Source organism: Chionomys nivalis, chromosome 19, assembly GCF_950005125.1.
Source record: "Chionomys nivalis chromosome 19, mChiNiv1.1, whole genome shotgun sequence".
In the NCBI taxonomy this organism is placed as follows: Eukaryota; Metazoa; Chordata; class Mammalia; order Rodentia; family Cricetidae; genus Chionomys; species Chionomys nivalis.
In genome coordinates, this window is record NC_080104.1 from 61,409,974 (window position 1) to 61,428,099 (window position 18,126).

The 18,126-nt window shown below is 51.9% G+C and overlaps 2 protein-coding genes across 2 annotated transcripts; one reads left to right on the forward strand and one right to left on the reverse strand.

Annotated features, from left to right (window-relative positions):
* Nucleotides 1-901: 901 nt before the first annotated feature.
* Psmb9 (proteasome 20S subunit beta 9) lies at nt 902-6,010 on the reverse strand. Its single transcript, XM_057751348.1, has 6 exons — nt 5,879-6,010; nt 4,288-4,355; nt 3,131-3,262; nt 2,442-2,571; nt 1,857-1,998; nt 902-1,183 (listed from the first exon to the last, which is right to left on the reverse strand). The coding sequence occupies exons 1-6, from the start codon at nt 5,936-5,938 to the stop codon at nt 1,056-1,058; spliced, it is 660 nt and encodes a 219-aa protein (XP_057607331.1). The 5' UTR covers nt 5,939-6,010; the 3' UTR covers nt 902-1,055.
* A 203-nt stretch (nt 6,011-6,213) lies between these two features.
* Tap1 (transporter 1, ATP binding cassette subfamily B member) lies at nt 6,214-17,603 on the forward strand. Its single transcript, XM_057794773.1, has 11 exons — nt 6,214-7,033; nt 7,593-7,707; nt 7,847-7,977; nt 8,626-8,831; nt 9,342-9,539; nt 10,912-11,040; nt 11,624-11,812; nt 12,541-12,714; nt 13,274-13,436; nt 13,697-13,833; nt 16,956-17,603. Exons 1-11 carry the CDS (start codon nt 6,508-6,510, stop codon nt 17,163-17,165), a joined length of 2,178 nt encoding a protein of 725 aa, XP_057650756.1. The 5' UTR covers nt 6,214-6,507; the 3' UTR covers nt 17,166-17,603.
* The last annotated feature ends 523 nt before the right edge of the window (nt 17,604-18,126 follow it).

Below are 18,126 nucleotides of genomic sequence, written 5' to 3' on the forward strand. Positions count from 1 at the left end.
GGTGAGCTCCTCAGTCACTTTTGAGACAGGGTCTCTCACTGAACCTATGACTTAGTGATTTGTTTGGCCATTGAGTTCCACGGGTCTGTTCTGTCTCCCCAGCACCGAGGTTCCGGGCAGGTGCCACTGTGCCTGGCTTCTGCGTGGGTGCTGGGAATCTGATCCCAAGTTTGTGTGCACATCCAGCCCTTTATTGACTGAGCCATCTCCTCAGTGCCTTGTCTACATTATGTAAAAAACCATCCAGGGGCTGGCTCAGTGGCTAAGTGCCTGGCTGTTCTTGTGGAAGATCTAGGTTCCCAGCACCTACGAGGCAGCTCACAACTTAACTCCAGTTCCAGAGCTTCCAGTGTCCTTCTGGCCCCTGCAGGGACCTGTACAAATTCATGAAGAGAAAAAACTATATGCAGACAACAAAAGTAAATAAATCTTTAAAAGTTAAAAAAATCAGTACACAGCACCCCTCATATATGGGGCTTTTCCTCCTAGTGCCCTCTACCCCTACTCTGGAGAAGATGATGTTTTAGCTTTGAGGTAAAGAATGAGAAGTTGCCAGGCGGTGGTGGCGCATGCCTTTAATCCCGGCACGTGGAAGCAGAGGCAGGTGGATCTCAGTGAGTTTGAGGCCAGCCTGGTCTACAGAGCAAGTTCCAGGACTGGCTCCAGACCTTCTGGGAAACCTGACTCAAAAAAACCAACCAACCAGCAAAAGAAACAATGATAAATGTGAACCTGACCGCGAGGCTTCACAGCTGCCACTCCGACTCCCAGGTCCAACTGTGCAGAGTCCACTGAGTTGTGAAGGTTTTGGATGTGGTTAATTTTGGTGTTGGATGTTTTCATGTATTTGCAATTTATTTATTTGTGTTTTATTTATTTTTTATTTGCAAGTGTTTTTTTAAATAACAAAGTTTATTTAAAAAAGAATGAGAATGGCACTCTGATATCTGGGTTGGGGAGGGAGCTCCCCTCCCACGCTGTTTCTTTCTGACGTCCATTTCACTTTCTGTCCATGACACCAGGATCTGGCTCCATGACAGCGGAGTCGGGGAGAATCACTCATCATAGAACTTTGGCAGTTCGTCCCCCAGGATTACTCGGTGGTCCACGCCAGCAGCTGTGATGGTGGCCAGGTAGATGACACCCCCGCTAGAGCCATCGCGGTTCATGGCCAGAGCGATGGCTGCAGGGGGTTTGCATTGGTTTAGCCACAGTGCTCTTTCCCTCCCCTTTCCAGCCACAGGCCACGTCTCCCTCAAAAGGCATCTTCAGAAATGCCCAGAAGAGCAGCATCTGCCCATGTCCCTACTGTGAACGTCCCCACCGTGTCCTACTTCAGAGTATAGATGAACACACCATCCACATTGTCCAAATCAAGCTCGTGCGAGCTGACTTGGAGCGGGGTGGTGCCAGCCCAGCACGCTACTGGTTCCCATAGTGATCTTATTCCCTTACTTGATTCTCTCCAAACAGCCCCATGCATCCCTGCTGCTCCAGAGCTCTTTTAACCTTTGCCTCCTTCCCTTCCACTCTCCCAGTTTTGCAGGGTGGGGTTGGGGAGATGGTTTAGTGGTTAAGAGCACTTATTGCTCTTACAGAGGACCCAAGCGAGTTTGGGTCCCAGCACCCACATCAGGTGGCTCACAACTGTTTGTAACTCCAGCTCCAGGAGATCCTCTTCTGGCCTCCACGGACACATGCACAAGCCCCCACACAGACACACGCATGTCTCTACACATAACTAAAGTGAATGCTTACCCATGTGTCCCTTCTCTGATTCCCCACAGTCTGCTTTCTTTCCATGTCCACAATGCCCCCCCACCTCTCCCCGAATCAGCCCTCACTTGGCTAGTTACCATTTGTGGTGAAGCGCCTGCACTCCTCAGGGGTCATGTCTGGTTTATAGGCTGCGTCCACATAACCGTAAATGTAGGTACTGCCGGAACCCCCGATGGCAAAGGGCTGTCGGATCAACATTCCTCCCATGGTTCCGTATACCTAGAGACCGATTTCCCCAGATCAGAGTCAAGGGTCACCCCACAGCTTTCTCCACTGAGACAAGCAGACGTGAAGACTGGGACCCCACAATTGAACCTGCAGTATTTCCTTCCTTCCTTCCTTCCTTCCTTCCTTCCTTCCTTCCTTCCTTCCTTCCTTCCTTTCTTCCTTCTTCCCTCCCTCCCTTCATATGTTTTGAAGCAGGTCTCACTGTGTAGCTCTGGCTGGTCTGGAACTCTATCTACATCAGGTTTTTCAAACTCTCAGAGGCCCGCATGCTCCCACCTCCCGAGTGCTGGGACTGGAGGCATGTGTCACCACACCTGGTCAGGTGTAGGTTTTAGAGGACCTGTCTTTGGACCACATTGCCAGAATGACATTAGACTTTCATCTCTCTGAAGAGAGGAGTAGGGAACCCCGAGACCAGGAAGGGACACGCTTACCTGGCCCCCCTCACGTTGGTCCCAACCAGCTACCATGAGATGTGCAGACAAGTCCTCGCGGTACTTGTAGGTGATATTCCTTACCACGTTTGCAGCTGCCAGAACAAGGGGCGGCTCCTCCAGTTCCAACCTGAAGAGGACATTGGGAGTTAAGGTCAGTACCATGTTCTAAGTCCCACCCTTGGACCACGGTCACCCTCTCCCACCCTCGGCACCATGGTCACCCTCTTTGCCAGCTACATTTGAGCCCGCAGCAGCTGCAGGAGACTCCAGCTTCTCTCCCACGTGCCTAGGGGAACTGGGGTCCCACATCACCAGGGCGAGGTCTTCAGTTGTTCACCCTCTTTTTCTGGGCTCCACCTTCCCACTCCTATTGATAAACCCCTCCTTTGACTCTAAGGGCCTTGCCCTCATGGGTAAGAGCAGATAAGCCTTGCTTCCGTCCCAATGACCTTGATTTCTCATCTGGCAACTGCCTGATATTAGGGGTGGGCCAAATTGGCGTCTTCCTGATTTCCTATATCAGGGGCCATGATGTGCCCTTTTCAAGCCTCCACAGGGGAGACAGGGTCACTACTGTGATTTCCTCTCCACAGAAGCAGGACACTGGTCCCCAGACACTCCAGTGCAAGTTCAAAGCCGGCAAAGCCATGCAGCTGGGGGGTTTACAGGACCCCGGGGCTTTGTACCCGTGCAGCTCCAGCTGGTAGGCGGCCATGTCAGCTATGGCTTGGGCATCAGCAGCTGAGCCGGAGAGGGCACAGTAGATTCGCTGGTGCAGAGGGGACAGCTTGTCGAACACCCGGTTCACCACCGCTTGTCTGTTGGGAAGGAGCCAAACGTTCAAGTTGGTCTGACAAGAGTGAGGCTTACAATGCTTCGGTTAAAACAGGAAAAGCAAACAGACATTATGTCAGCTAGGTAACTCACCGTGCTAAGCACAATGAGATTGCTGGGCTGGGGATGCAGCCCAGGTGGCCACAGTCCCTGCCTGGCAGGCACAAAACCCAGCGAGGCCCAAGCTGGATATAGTGGCCCTCAGGAAGTACAGGCAGGATCGGAGTTCAAGGCCAGTTTAACTACATAACAAGTTTGAGGTCAACCTGCACTACAGGAGACTCTATTTTAGACACTAAAGTCCCCTGAATCTAGACTTTTAAATTTTATTATTTAAATAAATTTTAAATGCCTATATTTTATAGCAAAACAATAAAAAGAACACCTTGTTAAGAAAAAACGTGCCTCTGAGCCAGGTGGTGGTGGTGCACATCTTTAATCCCAGCACTCGGGAGACAAAGGCTGAAGGACTTTTGCGTTCGAGGTCAGCTGGTTTATAGAGTGAGTTCTAGGACAGTCAGGGCTAAAACCCCTTTCTCAAAATAATAATAAAAAGGTGAAGAGAAGAAGAAAAGCATGCCTCTTCCTGGCGTTTCTCTGCTATCAATCACCTTGAGAGGTTTTACGGAACGGGGGGGGGGGGGGGGGGAATGGCCGGGGGCGGGGAGATCAAGCAAATGCAGTTCAAACTGCAGTAAATGAGCGAGATCCCTGCTTGACAAAACCATTTTCATCCTAAGTGCAGATAGCAGGGTCCCTCCACAACCTACCCCATGCCCCTCGGAGACAAGATTTCTTTATGACCATCAAAAGCTACAAAACATTCAGCCCTGCAGATCCTTGCCCAGGAATTCAGAGGTCCGAACACCTACTCAGCATTGCATTCTGATGGCTTTCTGGAAACTTCGGCTCCATTTCCTGGATGGTTACCATACTGTTCCAAAGCGGGAAAAGTGCACTCAGGGCCACCAGCTTCCTTCTCAACACATAGCACTTTTATGATACTCACCCTGCTGAGACCCGGGAATCAGAACCCACCACGACACCCCCATCAAACTCCACAGCCATGATAGTTGTCTGCAGAGAGACACAGAGCATGAAATGTCAGAGCAAGAAATGCCTCGGCCCTTCATCTTAAGGAAGACGAACTCTTGGTGGCGGTGTGTGTGTGTGTGTGACTGACTCAAGGTCATACTGACTTCAGGTCTGAGCTTCCCTCTGTTTTCTGTGCTGTTATATCCGACTGCAGGAGACTGTCGCAGCTTGGCTGTGGTACAGAGTAGAGACACCTACTCCCAAGCTCCAGCTTGCCTGAGTGTGACCCTTCCCACCCTGGAGAGAAGCTAGGATGGGCTGCTCCAAGAGGCGGAAGCAATCCGTCTGGGAATGAGAGCAGGACAGGAGGAGAAGGCCAGAGAGCAAACGTCTGCACTGCTTGCCCAGTGCGCACCACACGGCTGAGTGACTGTGAAGCAGACGGGGTCTTTCCTGGTCCAGATCCCCCACCTGCATCCTTACTTAATCAGGAGCGGGTTCCCAGGGTTACTGAACAAGGGACACAGAAGAGTACTTAACACAGCCAGGAGCCCAGGCAGGAGGAAGCTGCCAGGATTGCTCAGAGAGAGCAGAAGTCTCATAGAAGGGCCTTCTCTGCAACCAGGGGAGGGGCTGCTGGGGAGCAGCAGCTCAAGACAAGAATTAAGGAAGGAGGATAAAGACGCGTCTACTTCCCCCACACCCCTTGAGCTAGAAGGCGCCTTAGAGACCCTCGGTTGTACCATTGCACGGAGAAAACCCATTAGGAGAAGAATGGGTTTTCCAGGCAGACAGGTCTCACTCTGAACTCCTGATTGATTAGACTTCTACTCCCCACTGCTCCTTGGCAGCGATGGGAGATTTTCCCAACCTTTCTGGCACTCCCTTCTAGCGGCTGCTCTCCCAAACCACTCTAGGAGCGTGGTTGGTGTTTCAGAGAGCAGAAACCAGTTCCCATCTCCTCCCCAGCTCCTAGGCCAGGGCAAAGTTTTCCTGCGAGCACGGGAGTGGGGAGGGGGCGCAGAGCAGCACCTGGGCCAAGGAGGGCCACCAATCACCCCTTAGCCCTCCCGCCCCCCACAGCCCAGCGCTAGAGAGCTTGTCCTCGCTTAGGGTAGAGGTTTTGGAGGGCCAGGTTAAGGAAAGATATGTTTGATGTGTAGGTCCTTCTCAACGAGCCTTCATGTGTTACCTTTTCACCCAGGTCCTGCACCCAGGACACTTTGTCAGCCCCTCTCTGCAGCGTCCCCAAGCCCCTCACTTAGTTTAACCAATAGCCCCCGCTGCACTGACCAGAGTGAAAGCGAAAGCGCTTTGTAGCAACTTCCCTTAGAAGCTTCCAGGTCGAGCCAAAGTACGCACCTTCCCACCAGCTTCGTACGTATGCGGGTCCCTCCACAGACCCCCGGACACCACACTTCTGAGCAGGGATACCCTACGTTCACTGTGGAGCGCAAACGCTGGGCGCCACAAGCTTCCTAAGTGTTAGTCTCCTGGTCCGCTTCCCAGCGCTTTAGGGTTCTCTGGTCACCCCACCCGCTGACTCTCACCCCCAGACCCATTACCCCGGTGTGGACTTCTCCCGTCCGGAACAAGCCGGCGGTAGGTGCTCCGGCCCGCAGCATCTTATCAGAGCGGAGCTCGGCTTTCCAATCGGCTGCCGTGCGCCGCGCTCCCAGCTAGCAGCCTGCAGCCCCGCCCCATCACCGCTCAAGGGGCGGGCAGTTCTACTTGCACTTGGCGCCCTGCGCTAACCTGAGCAGGGCAGATCTGCCCAGAGACAAGTGACGATTGAAGGCACCGCCCTGAAACTGGGGTGGGGCCTGGGATGGGAAAATTCATGCAAACACGCGAAAAAGGCTGGGCAAGAAGAGGGGAATAGGGTGATGGAGAAAAACATGGGGCGCAGGAGCCACTAGCCAGAACTTCAGATCTGACTTCAGTGGCAGCTTCCAGAACAGCCAGAAAAGGCCAGCCTGGGGCAGGCGGGTCTCAGAAGGGGCGTGTCTAGTGATTAGGCCACGGCTTTCGGTTTCTCCTTCCTGTAAACGCCTGCACTTCTGGGCAGCGCCACCAGCTCCACTGAGCGCGGGGACTTTCCGCCGGGCCGCCCTTCTTCCCTCCCTTGGAGACTCCTGTGCAGCGGGGACGCGGAGAGTTCCAGGCTGGGACCAGACCCTGTACAGAGCGCACGATGGCTGCGCTTGTTTGGCTGGCGGCCGCGCTGCTGCTGCTGGTCGACTGGCTGCTGCTGCGGCCCGGGCTCCCCGGAATCTTCTCCCTGCTGGTTCCGGAGTTGCCCCTGCTCCGGGTCTGGGCGGTGGGCCTGAGTCGCTGGGCCATCCTGGGGCTGGGGGTCCGCCGGGTCCTCGGGGTCACCACGGGAGCCCATGGATGGCTGACTGTTTTGCCGCCGCTAGCAGCGGCGCTGGGTTTAGCTCAGCCGGGACTTGCTTTATTCCGAGAGCTGGCCTCCTGGGGAGCGCTCCGGGACGGTGACAACGCTGGAGTACTGTACTGGGGCAGTAGCCTCGACGCTTTCGCTCTCAGTTATGTGGCAGCATTGCCCGCTGCCGCCCTATGGTACAAGTTGGGGAGCCTCTGGGCGCCCAGCAGTCGCAGGGGTGCTGGAGACATGGTGTGTCGACTGTTAGGCTTCCTGGGTTCCGAGAAGCGGCGCCTCCACCTGGTTCTGATGCTCTTGGTCCTCTCCTGCCTTGGTAAGAGGGACTCAGGGCGAAAGAGCAGGGCACAGGGGACAGGGAAGGAATCCAGAGTAACGGGCAGAAAGGAAGATAAAATGGTCGCGGGACGTGTCAGAGCCTACGGAGGCAAGTTAGGTGGAAAGGGAAGGACCCTGGCCCGAGAGGTAGCTCTTACAAGGGTGCTGGACACAGGGAGCAGAACTTGACATCACAGCCCCAGTGTGAGGGTGTCTCTCCACTTTGCCATCTTTCTTTTCTTTTTTCTTTCTTTCTTTTTTCCCCTTTTAGACAGGGTCTTTCTATGTACTTTCTGTAACTCACTATGTAAACTAGGCTGGCCTCAAACCCAGAGAGATCTGCCTGCTTCTGTCTCGCAGTGCTGGGACTAAGGACTTGTGCCTCAAGCCCTGCTGACATTTTTCTTAATTAGTCTTTAAAAAGTTTGATGTAGCGGAACAGGCTTGGGTCCGCAGGCTCAGCCCCTGCTTTCTGGGTGGTGCAGAGAGAGGGGCAGGAGGAGATGGTAACTGGTGTGCCCCTAACGTTTGTGACTGAGCGATCCCCCTCTCTCCAGGGGAAATGGCGATTCCCTTTTTCACCGGTCGCATCACTGACTGGATTCTTCAGGATAAGACGGCTCCGAGCTTTGCTCGCAACATCTGGCTCATGTCTATTCTCACCATAGCCAGGTGTGGAGGACGGGAAAGGGGAGCCCCGGAACAGAGGGAACCGGGTGCTGGGACTCTTGTTTCGGTACAGCTCTGCAGGGATCCGGAACTCTGTCCCAGGAGCACATCTGACCCTCCTTCCGTCTCTCCACCCCTCTAGCACAGTGCTGGAGTTTACTGGAGATGCTGTCTACAACCTCACCATGGGCCACATGCACAGCCGCGCACATGGAGAGGTGTTCCGGGCTGTCCTTCGCCAGGAGACAGGGTTTTTCCTGCAGAACCCAGCAGGTAGCTCACAGAACTTTTTCGTTTGTATAATATAACCTAAATATCTCTATACACACTGCCCTCAACTGCCCCCCTTTATAAACATCTACATACATATGCCTAGGTTCAACTCTCAGCCATATAAATGGGGCGTGGCGATCCCAGCACTTGGGAGATGGAGGCAGGGGGTAGAGGTTGAAGTTCAAAGTCATTCACCCACAGAGCCAACCTGAGGCCAGCCTACGCTACATGAGATCCTGCTTAAAATCCAGGACTTCCTGTATATTAGGCAAAACCTCTACCAGTTGAGCGACTTCCCAGACCTCCTTATACATGATGTATCACAAATGGAGCAAAGCATTCTTGGTTGGCCTGGAATTCACTGAGTAGACCAGGTTGGCCTTGACCACCTCTGCCTCTGCCCCTCAGAGTGTTGGCATTAAAGGTGTGTACCACCACACCCAGCTACAACTTCTTTATAGGCCAACGCAGGTCTGCCAGAGCTTTCCTGCACTGAGGTTCCCACACCTACCCAAGCTCCTACCCCTGCTAGCTGCAGCCTCCTCAGGATGCCGTGCTGACATGCCCGCCGCCCTGTTGTCTGTTAGCTCCTCTTGTCTCTGTGACCCGCTGTCTCTCTCACCGGCTTTCTCGCCCTCAATGTGGCAGGTTCCATCACATCTCGGGTAACAGAGGACACATCCAAGGTCTGTGAGTCTGTCAGTGACAAGCTGAACCTGCTGATGTGGTACCTGGGGCGAGGCCTGTGTCTCCTGGCGTTCATGTTTTGGGGGTCGCTGTACCTCACTTTGGTCACTCTGCTCACACTGCCCCTGCTTTTCCTTCTGCCTCGGAAGCTGGGGAAAGTGTACCAGGTATGTTCTCAGGGTCCTCAGTTCCCACACTTGGGTGTGACTTCCCACGGCTTCTCCGTCATCCTTAGCCCCTGCCCGTTGCCTCTGGTCCCACACCGCCCTGCATCCACAGCCATGTTCTCTGCCTTCTCTGGCCGCAATCTGTCCTTATGAAGCAGATCCCAGGCTGGAGAGACAGTTCAGGGTTAAGGGTGCTGGCTACTCCTCCAGAGGACCAGTGTTTGGTCCCCAGCACCCAAGCCAGGCAATTCACGATGGTCTGTGGTCTGATGTCTCTTCTGACCCATGGATGCCTATACACACATGGTGCATATACATGCATAAAAATAAAGATGAATCTTACAAAAACTGAATTAGTTTCTTCTGCACATCTTCTACCTAGAAGTATGGCTGCAGACCTTTCTCTTTCCTCTGTCCCTCTGACTAATCTCCACCTGGGAAATGTAGGTATTGGTAGTCCTTCTCACTTGCACGCCCAGTGTGATGCCCCTGCTCCGTGTCTCCCCACAGTCATTGCAAATGAAGGTGCAGGAGTCTCTAGCGAAGTCCTCGCAGGTGGCCATTGAGGCCCTGTCAGCGATGCCTACGGTGCGGAGCTTCGCCAACGAGGAGGGAGAGGCCCAGAAGTTTAGGCAGAAACTGGAGGAAATGAAGACGCTCAACAAGAAGGAGGCCTTGGCCTATGTAGCCGAAGTCTGGACCATGAATGTGAGTTCCTGGAGATGAACGCCCACTCCGTTGTCCCAACGTGTCTTGATTTTATTGTTTGCCAATCCCGCTCTGTCCCTCCTCCAGTGGGGAGTGACCGACTCAGGGTTTTTGGTCACTCAACTCTCTCCCCTTCATTCCCTCCATGGTTTCTGGTGCTGGGAGCATCCTTCCACAGAGGCACACAAGTTCACTCAAGCTGCGTGTTAGCGAGACTTACTCTCCCAGCTCCAGTCTTGTCTTTGCCTCTCAGAAAGTCACAGCTTCCTGCGCTGTGTGTGCTTGCTTCATGCTGGCACTATGTGGCTGAGCTAGTGGGAGCCACGAGAAGTGCCAGAGGCCAGTGGCCAGAGGCGTCTGTGATAAGGACATTGAGAGAATTGGAAGTGGTAACCAGAGGTTCCGGGCTCCATCCTGCCATCAACCAGATCATAACCACACACGCAGTACCTTTTTCTAAGACTGCTTCCCTGTTTTGTAAATGGGAATAAAAACTGGTGTGCTGGTTCTCATCTGTAGTCCCAATACTCAGGCCGAGCACGGACCATGGGGAGAGTGAAGGCCGGGAGATGGCTCAGGAGGTAAAGCTGTCTGCTGCTGAGCCATGACCTCAGGTCTATCTCTGGAGCCCACATGATAGAAGGAGACCGTTGGCCTCTGAAAGATGACCTCTGACCTCCACAAGGTGCACCCTAGTGTCTACTCACATATAAACAAATACTTGTAGCTTTAAAAAGTAAATAATAAAAGATCCAAAACAACAACAGGAAAGGAACAATAAACTCCCTGGTGTGAGAACTAGCTGATAGCTCAGTCATTAAGAGTGCATGCCTTTAACCCCAGCACTCAGGAGGCAGAGGCAGGTGGATCTCTGTGAGTTCAAGGCCAGCCTGGTCTACAAAGTGAGTTCTTGGACAGCTTCCAAGGCTACAAAGAAACCCTGTCTCAAAAAAAAAAAAAAAAACAAACAAATAAGAAATAACAAAACAAACAAAACAAAAACAAAAACCGTGTACAAAAACGTGTATCGGACTGCTTTTCCAGATGACCAGCGCTTAGGTAGGGCAGCTCACAATGGCCTGCAACTGTAGCTCCTGGGGTTCTGACGCCCTCTTCTGGCCTTTGCAGGCACCTACACTCATGCACACATACCTGCAGGAAGACACACACACAACTTAAGATTGCAAAAATAAATCTTTTTTAAAGAGTCAGATGTTCCTCAGTCAAGGAGACGATGGTGATGAGGACATGGAGGACTCCCTGAGCTGCATTCAAGTCTGACCCTCGATCCCTCCTTTCCCGTCCCTCTGTCTGGGGGAACGGACTCGACTTGTGACCATTCTGGTCCATTTTATCACATGGTTCCCCGTAGGTCTCGGGAATGCTGCTGAAGGTGGGCACCCTGTACGTCGGCGGGCAGCTGGTGGTCAGAGGGGCTGTCAGCAGTGGGAACCTCGTCTCCTTCGTTCTCTACCAGCTACAGTTCACCAGTGCTGTTGAGGTGAGACCCCAGTGCAGTGTGTCTGCTCTCTGCCTGCCCATGGCTGTCTCTGCCTGCCCATGGCTGTCTCTGCCTGCCCAGTGACTGTCTGCCTGCCCATGGCTGTCTCTGCCTGCCCATGGCTGTCTCTGCCTGACCAGTGACTGTCTCTGCCTGCCCATGGCTGTCTCTGTCTGGCATTGGCTGTCCCTGTCTGACATTGGCTGTCTGTCTGGCCTTGGCTGTCTCTGGCATTGGCTGTCTCTGTCTGACATTGGCTGTCTCTGTCTGGCACTGGCTGTCTCTGTCTGACATTGCCTGTCTCTGTCTGGCATTGGCTGTCTCTGTCTGACACTGGCTGTCTGTCTGACATTGGCTGTCTGTCTGGCACTGGCTGTCTCTGTCTGACATTGCCTGTCTCTGTCTGGCATTGGCTGTCTCTCCCTGCCCATTGCTGTCTCTGCCTGCCATTGACTGTCTCTGTCTGTCCATCTGTGCAGGTTTGCGATTCTCTGCTTCTTCACATCACTGAATGCTGTCAGTCAGGTCAGACCTGCTTTCCTGCCCCATCCTGCCCCCACCCACATTCCACTCTGCTATGCAGGTTCTGCTCTCCATCTATCCCTGGATGCAGAAGGCTGTGGGCTCCTCAGAGAAAATATTTGAATACCTGGACCGGACTCCTTGCTCTCCACTCAGTGGCTCGTTGGCACCCTTAAACATGGAAGGTCTTGTCGAGTTCCAGGACGTCTCCTTTGCCTACCCAAACCATCCCGATGTTCAGGTTCTTCAGGTACTGCCCACCGAACCTGAATCCCACCCTCCTACCTTCACGTCTTCCATCTTCATACCAGGGCTCCTTCCTAACCCTCAAAGGTGCCGATGAGAGCCTTGTGTTTATACATGACCTCAACCCAAGCACAGGTTGGTTTACCAATGACAAGAGGAGGCTTCACAGAGCAGGCTTCTGGGGCTGGAGTGACGGCTCAGTGGCTAAGAGTATGTGCTGCTCTTGCAGAGGACCCAGTTCAGTTCCCAGCATGCATATGGTGGCTCACAACCACCTGCTCCAGTTCCAGGGGGATCCTGTACCCTCTTTGGACTTCTGTGGGCACAAGGCATGAACATGACATGGATGCACACCTGCTGGGAAAGTAGTCATATACATAAAATTAAACAAATAAATCTTTAGAAAAAAATTAAGAGAAAGCTCCTATGACAAAGGAGTTGGAAGGCAACATGCGACTCCAGCTGCCGTTTGAGATGCAGATGTTATTTCTACTTCTTGGCATGGCTCAGCCTCCTGTTTTACTCCCCAGTGATGCTTCTTGCCCGTTCATTTGCCCCAGCCTCTCTCTTTTCTCCTTCCATGACGTCATCCCAGAAGTTCATGCACACAGAGGCTAGGGATTGCTCTGTATTCTCCCATGTTTCCTCTTGGGTAATATGTCACATTACACATGAGAACAGTGACAGGCTCCAGGCTGGAGGAGCTCCTGCCATGTGCTTCTCTGCCTCCAGGGCCTGACCTTCACACTGCACCCTGGAAAGGTGACAGCATTGGTGGGGCCCAATGGGTCCGGGAAGAGCACCGTGGCTGCCCTGCTACAGAATCTGTACCAGCCCACGGGGGGCCAGGTGCTGCTGGACGGCCAGCCCTTGGTCCAGTATGATCACCACTACCTGCACCACCAGGTGGGAGGGGTTCTGGAGAGGGAGGGCCAGGAGAGAGGAGCAAGCGTAGGGGAGGGGAGGAGACCAAGCCAGGAGGATATTCTCAGTGAAAACTCTGGCAGAAGCTCGGGGGGTGCAGTGGGGGCTGTGTGCAGGACACGTGACTGTATGGTGTGCCCTTGCTTGTGAGTGTGCAGGACATGTGACTGTATGGTGTGCCCTTGCTTGTGAGTATGCAGGACATGTGACGTACAGTGTGTACTTGCTTGTGAGTGTACAGGACACGTGACGTACAGTGTGCACTTGCTTGTGAGTGTACAGGACACGTGACGTACAGTGTGCACTTGCTTGTGAGTGTGCAGGACACGTGACTGTACAGTGTGCACTTGTGAGTGTTCAGGACATGTGACGTACAGTGTGTACTTGCTTGTGAATGTGCAGGACATGTGACCGTACAGTGTGCACTTGCTTGTGAGTGTGCAGGACACGTGACTGTACAGTGTGCCCTTACTTGTGACTGCAGTCCTAGACAATAACACTCCCGTGTTTCCTGCCTGTGGCCCTTCACCTTTCACCTTAGGTGGCCGCAGTGGGACAAGAGCCACTGCTCTTTGGAAGAAGTTTTCGAGAAAATATTGCCTACGGCCTGATCCGGACTCCAACCATGGAGGAAATCAGAGCTGTGGCCATGAAGTCTGGAGCCCACGATTTCATCTCTGGACTCCCTCAGGGCTATGACACAGGTACCCCAGACTCTGATAACCCTGCCTTTGTTACTCAAGTCCTCCCGCCCTTCGCATCTCAATTTGTAGCTGAAACTATTGTTTTTGTGGTTCAAATCCTCAGAACTCCCCTTCCAGCTGCCTCTGCTGGTCGTGTGTGTGTGTGTGTGTGTTTGAGAGTGTCTCTGTGTGTGAATCTCTCTGTGTTGAATGTGAGTGTGTCTGTATGTGTGAGTGTGTGCACACCTATCTCCATCTCAGCTGGTCTCTTCCCTCTGCAGAGGTGGGTGAGACGGGGAACCAGCTGTCAGGGGGTCAGCGACAGGCAGCGGCCTTGGCCCGAGCTTTGATCCGGAAGCCACGCCTGCTTATCTTGGACGATGCCACCAGTGCCCTGGATGCCAACAACCAGCTACGGGTGAGGCTCCTGTTCTCCTCTTCTTTCTCTCTGGGACCATCTTGCAGTAGTCTTGGCTGGCTTGGAATTCAGTTTGAAGACCAAGCTGGCGTCAGACATGTAGCAGGCTTTCTTTTTTCTTTGGTTGCCATCCAGCTCCCAAATCATGACATGGAGACTTGTTATTAGTTTTGAATGCTCAACCTAGCTTAGGCTCATTTCTGGCTAGCTCTTTCAACTTAAATTAACTTGTTTCTCTTTATCTTTTTGCCTCAGGGATTTTTGCTTTTTCTTTCTGTATGTCCCACTTTTCCTGCTTCTTCTGTGTCTGCCTGGCTGGCCCTGGGCATCTCTCTTTTTCTTCCTCATTTTCTCCTCCTTCTCTCTCATTCTTTTTTCAAGTCTAGATTTCTTCTATTTATTCTTTCTACCTGCCAGCCTCGCTGATCCCTCTCCTGCCTAGCTAGTGACCATTCAGCTTTTTATTAGACCAATCAGGCAAGGTGAAACAAATGCCACACATCTCTGTGTAATTAAACAAAGGCAGCAGAAACAAATTAACACATCTTTACATCATTAACAAAGGCAACAGAAACAAATGTAACATATCTTTACATCATTAACAAAGGCAACAGAAACAAATGTAACACATCTTTACATTGTTAACAAAGGCAGCAGAAACAAATGTAACACATCTTTACATCCCTAAACAAAGGATGCAGAAACAAATGTAACACATCTTTACATCCCTAAACAAAGGCAGCAGAAACAAATGTAACACATCTTCACCCGGTTAAAATAATATTCCAGGACCCTGACCCACTGCAGTCTTCCTGCCCTCTGAGGGGGGGAGGGTTGCCCTGCTCTGTCATCTCCTTAAGGTCTCAGTGCCACGACCTTGCTTCTGTTGCTCATCCAGTTAGTTACGCTAACAACGTAACTGTTCAAACCTGTTTTGGGAGTTTTCAGTTCCCGCTAACTTTTCTCCAGGACACTCAGAACCTGTAAAAAGGGCCTCTGTCCTAACAGTATCGATGAGGGCTGAGTGTGCATTGTGCCCCAGATGTGTGTCAATGAGGGCTGAGTATGTGTTGTGCCCTAGAAGTGTGTCGACAAGGGCTGAGTGTGCATTGTGCCCCAGACGTGTATCAATGAGGGCTGAGTGTGCGCTGTGCCCCAGATGTGTGTCAATGAGGGCTGAGTATGTGTTGTGCCCTAGAAGTGTGTCGACAAGGGCTGAGTATACGCTGTGCCCTAGAAGTGTGTCAACTAGGGCTGAGTGTGCACTGTGTGTGCCCCAGATGTGCTATCCTGCCCTTTGTACTCATTTGTCCATCAGAGTCCTTTGCTCCGCTTATTCTGTGGCTGACAAAATAGAGACTAAGAGAGGTTGATTAACCTTCTAAAAATCACACAGCTTTTGAGCAATGGCTCCAAATCCAAGTCCTCTGCCTGAATTCTCATGTTCTTTGTTACTAAGTTAAATTTTTCTTTACAAATTTAGACTTATTTATTTTATGTGTATGAACACTTATTTTATGTATATGAGTGTTTATTTTGCCTATGAGAATCTTATTTATTTTATGTGTATGAGGGTTTGGCCTGAATATGTGTGTGTTGTGTGAGAGCCTAGTGCCCCGGAAAGTCAGAAGAGAGTGCTGGATCCCCTGAAACTGGAGTTACGGGTGATTGTGAAACACCATGTGGGTGCTGGGACTCAACTCTGGGTCCTCTGGAAGAGCAGCCAGTACCTTAGCTGCTGAGGTGGTAGACGGGTTTTTCTTTGTGCTGCCAGCATGCAAAAAATGACTTGGAGACTTATTATTATTTATGAAAGCTCGGCCTTAGCTTGGGCTTGTTTCCCTTTCTTCCTTTCTTTGTTTTGAGACAGACAGTGTCACAGCCCTAGTCGTCCTGGATCTCATCTGTAGACCAGGCTGGCCTCGAACTCACAGATTCGCCTGCCTCTGCCTCCCAAGTGCTGGGATTAAAGGCGTGGGCCACCACCACCTGGCCTAACTAGTTACATTAATCCATATCTTTTATGTGGCTATGCTACCTTTACTCTGTACTGCCCATCCCGTTTCCTCTCCATCTTGCTGGCGACTCTGGTTTCTTTTTCTTTTTTTTTTTAATATTTATTTATTTACTTATTATGTATACAATATTCTGTTTGGGTGTATGCCTGCAGGCCAGAAGAGGGCACCAGACCTCATTACAGATGGTTGTGAGCCACCATGTGGTTGCTGGGAATTGAACTCAGGACCTTTGGAAGAGCAGGCAATGCTCTTAACCACTGAGCCATCTCTCCAGCCCCAGACTCTGGTTTCTTACTCTCTGAGTCTTCTCTGTCCCCAGAAGTCCAACCTAACCTCTTCCTGCCTAGCTAATGGCCATCCAGCCCTTTATTTAGACCAATCACAGTGACACATCTTCACACAGTGTAAAGAAATATTCCACAGCATCGCTACAGCTCCAAAGTTAAATTTCTTTAAATTAAATATAAAAATTCTCAGTTTATTAGTGGGTTATTTAAAAGGGTGTATGCAGTAGGGACAGGGAAATGTGTGGGTGGGGCAGAGAGGAGGGAAATGGGAAGCGGTATGATTATATTTCATTGTATACATGTGTGAAATTCTCAAAGCACAAATTAACATATATTCTTTTTTTAATATTTTTGGTTGTGAGCCTAGCCTTTAACAGCTGAGCCATCTCTCCAGCCCTATTCTTGAATGTAAAAAAAAAAAAAACCCACATATTAAGGCTAGACGAGGCAACCCTAGTCTTACTGCAGCTTGATATGCCATGCTTGATTGATATCCCAGGAAGTCCTGCCTTTTCTGAAGAGAAACAGAGGAGTAGATGGGGGAGAGGGGAAGTGAAGGGGAGGGACTGAGAGGAGAGGAGGGAGGGGAAACTGAGGTCAGGATGTAATAAATGAAAGAAGAAATTTTAAACATTTCCAGTTTATTATGGGTAGATGAGGGAGTCTTCAGTTCCCTCCACTGGTGCTTTAGTGAATCTGTGCCACCTCTTGTGAAGACTTCAGGCCAGGAATGCCAGCGTCCGGGGTTGTCGCCGGTGCAGTGTGCACCAGCCCTGGAAGTTTAGAGGCCCCCGCCCTGTGGTCTGTGTTTCTGCAGGTCCAGCGGCTCCTCTATGAGAACCGGGAACCGGATTCTCCAGCGGTGCTGCTAATCACGCAGCAGCTCAGCCTGGCGGAGCAGGCTCACCACATCCTCGTTCTCAAAGACGGCTCCATCTGCGAGCAGGGCAGCCATCTGCAGCTCATGGAGAAGAGCGGAGGGTGCTACCGCGCCATGGTGGAGGCTCTTGGGGCTCCTTCAGACTGACAGGCCTCTGGACCTGCGCTCTGCACACTGCCCTTCTCCGCTGTCCTCTGCTCTGTGTGGCGGAGACCCTGGGAGCAAAGATATCACCACACCCATTGGCCGGCTCAGCTGAGGAGCAAGATAAAAATGTAACACTTGGCAGATGCCCGGAATTTACCACGAATGTTACCCCCACTCCTGCCCCTTAGTTAGATTGGATTTCAGGTGCCTCAGAGTGACCCTAAACGTGGAAGACCTTGAACTCCGGATTCTCCTGCCTCCTCTCTCCTGGTGTTGTTCTGGTACCACAGCACCGAAAACCTGGTTTATGCGGTGTTGGGGATGGAAGTGATGAGAAGAAACGCTCAAAATGAAGCAACTTTTAATTAACCAAAGGCATAAGCTGCCTATGGGTAACCCGTGGGCTCTGGATATTTATAATAAAACTGTTGTTTTGTATTGTAACTTCAGTTCCTCAGCGTCCACAAGCCGTTCACTGTGTTAGCCAGGGCTCTTCCCAACACACAGCCCGGAGTCTCACTCTTCAGAGTTCTCTTTTATTACTATGTTCTATCATCTTTGATTTCCTCAGCACCGAGTCCCCGTGCTGAGCAGGATCAGGAGGCAGCCCCCCCTCCCCCATCCCTGCAGCTCCCTCAGTAGCTGTGTCTCAGAGCCCGAGGCGAAAGGAAGCGTGGAAGTGGGGAAGCCAGGGTGCCACTGGGCCACCTCGTCCGACTTGATCCTTTCTGAATCTTTCACCCGGCGCCTCAGAGGCACACGCTGGGATAATCTCAAAGAAGCGGATAGGATTATCTAGTAAATCTCTCCATTCAGGGAGGGCCAGATGACTGTGACGCCAGCAGTTGCTGGGCAGATGAGGTCCGTACAGGATGCAAGGAGAGGCGGGGTTTAGAAGAATACGAGGAAGAAGCGCTCAGCAGGAACCTGAACAGGGCAAACAGCCGGGGTAGAAGGGCGC

What these genes read in the sequence shown, in the direction of transcription:
- Psmb9 (XM_057751348.1), bottom strand. Translation starts at nt 5,938, where the DNA reads ATGCTGCGGGCCGGAGCACCTACCGCCGGCTTGTTCCGGACGGGAGAA. An exon ending in TACCAGCTGGAGCTGCACGG is followed by an intron (nt 2,572 to 3,130) that starts GTACAAAGCCCC and finishes TGTCCTCTTCAG; the next exon opens with GTTGGAACTGGAGGAGCCGC. An exon ending in CAGGCGCTTCACCACAAATG is followed by an intron (nt 1,184 to 1,856) that starts GTAACTAGCCAA and finishes AACCCCCTGCAG; the next exon opens with CCATCGCTCTGGCCATGAAC.
- Tap1 (XM_057794773.1), top strand. Translation starts at nt 6,508, where the DNA reads ATGGCTGCGCTTGTTTGGCTGGCGGCCGCGCTGCTGCTGCTGGTCGAC. An exon ending in AGTTCACCAGTGCTGTTGAG is followed by an intron (nt 11,041 to 11,623) that starts GTGAGACCCCAG and finishes TCTGCTATGCAG; the next exon opens with GTTCTGCTCTCCATCTATCC. An exon ending in CCCTCAGGGCTATGACACAG is followed by an intron (nt 13,437 to 13,696) that starts GTACCCCAGACT and finishes TTCCCTCTGCAG; the next exon opens with AGGTGGGTGAGACGGGGAAC.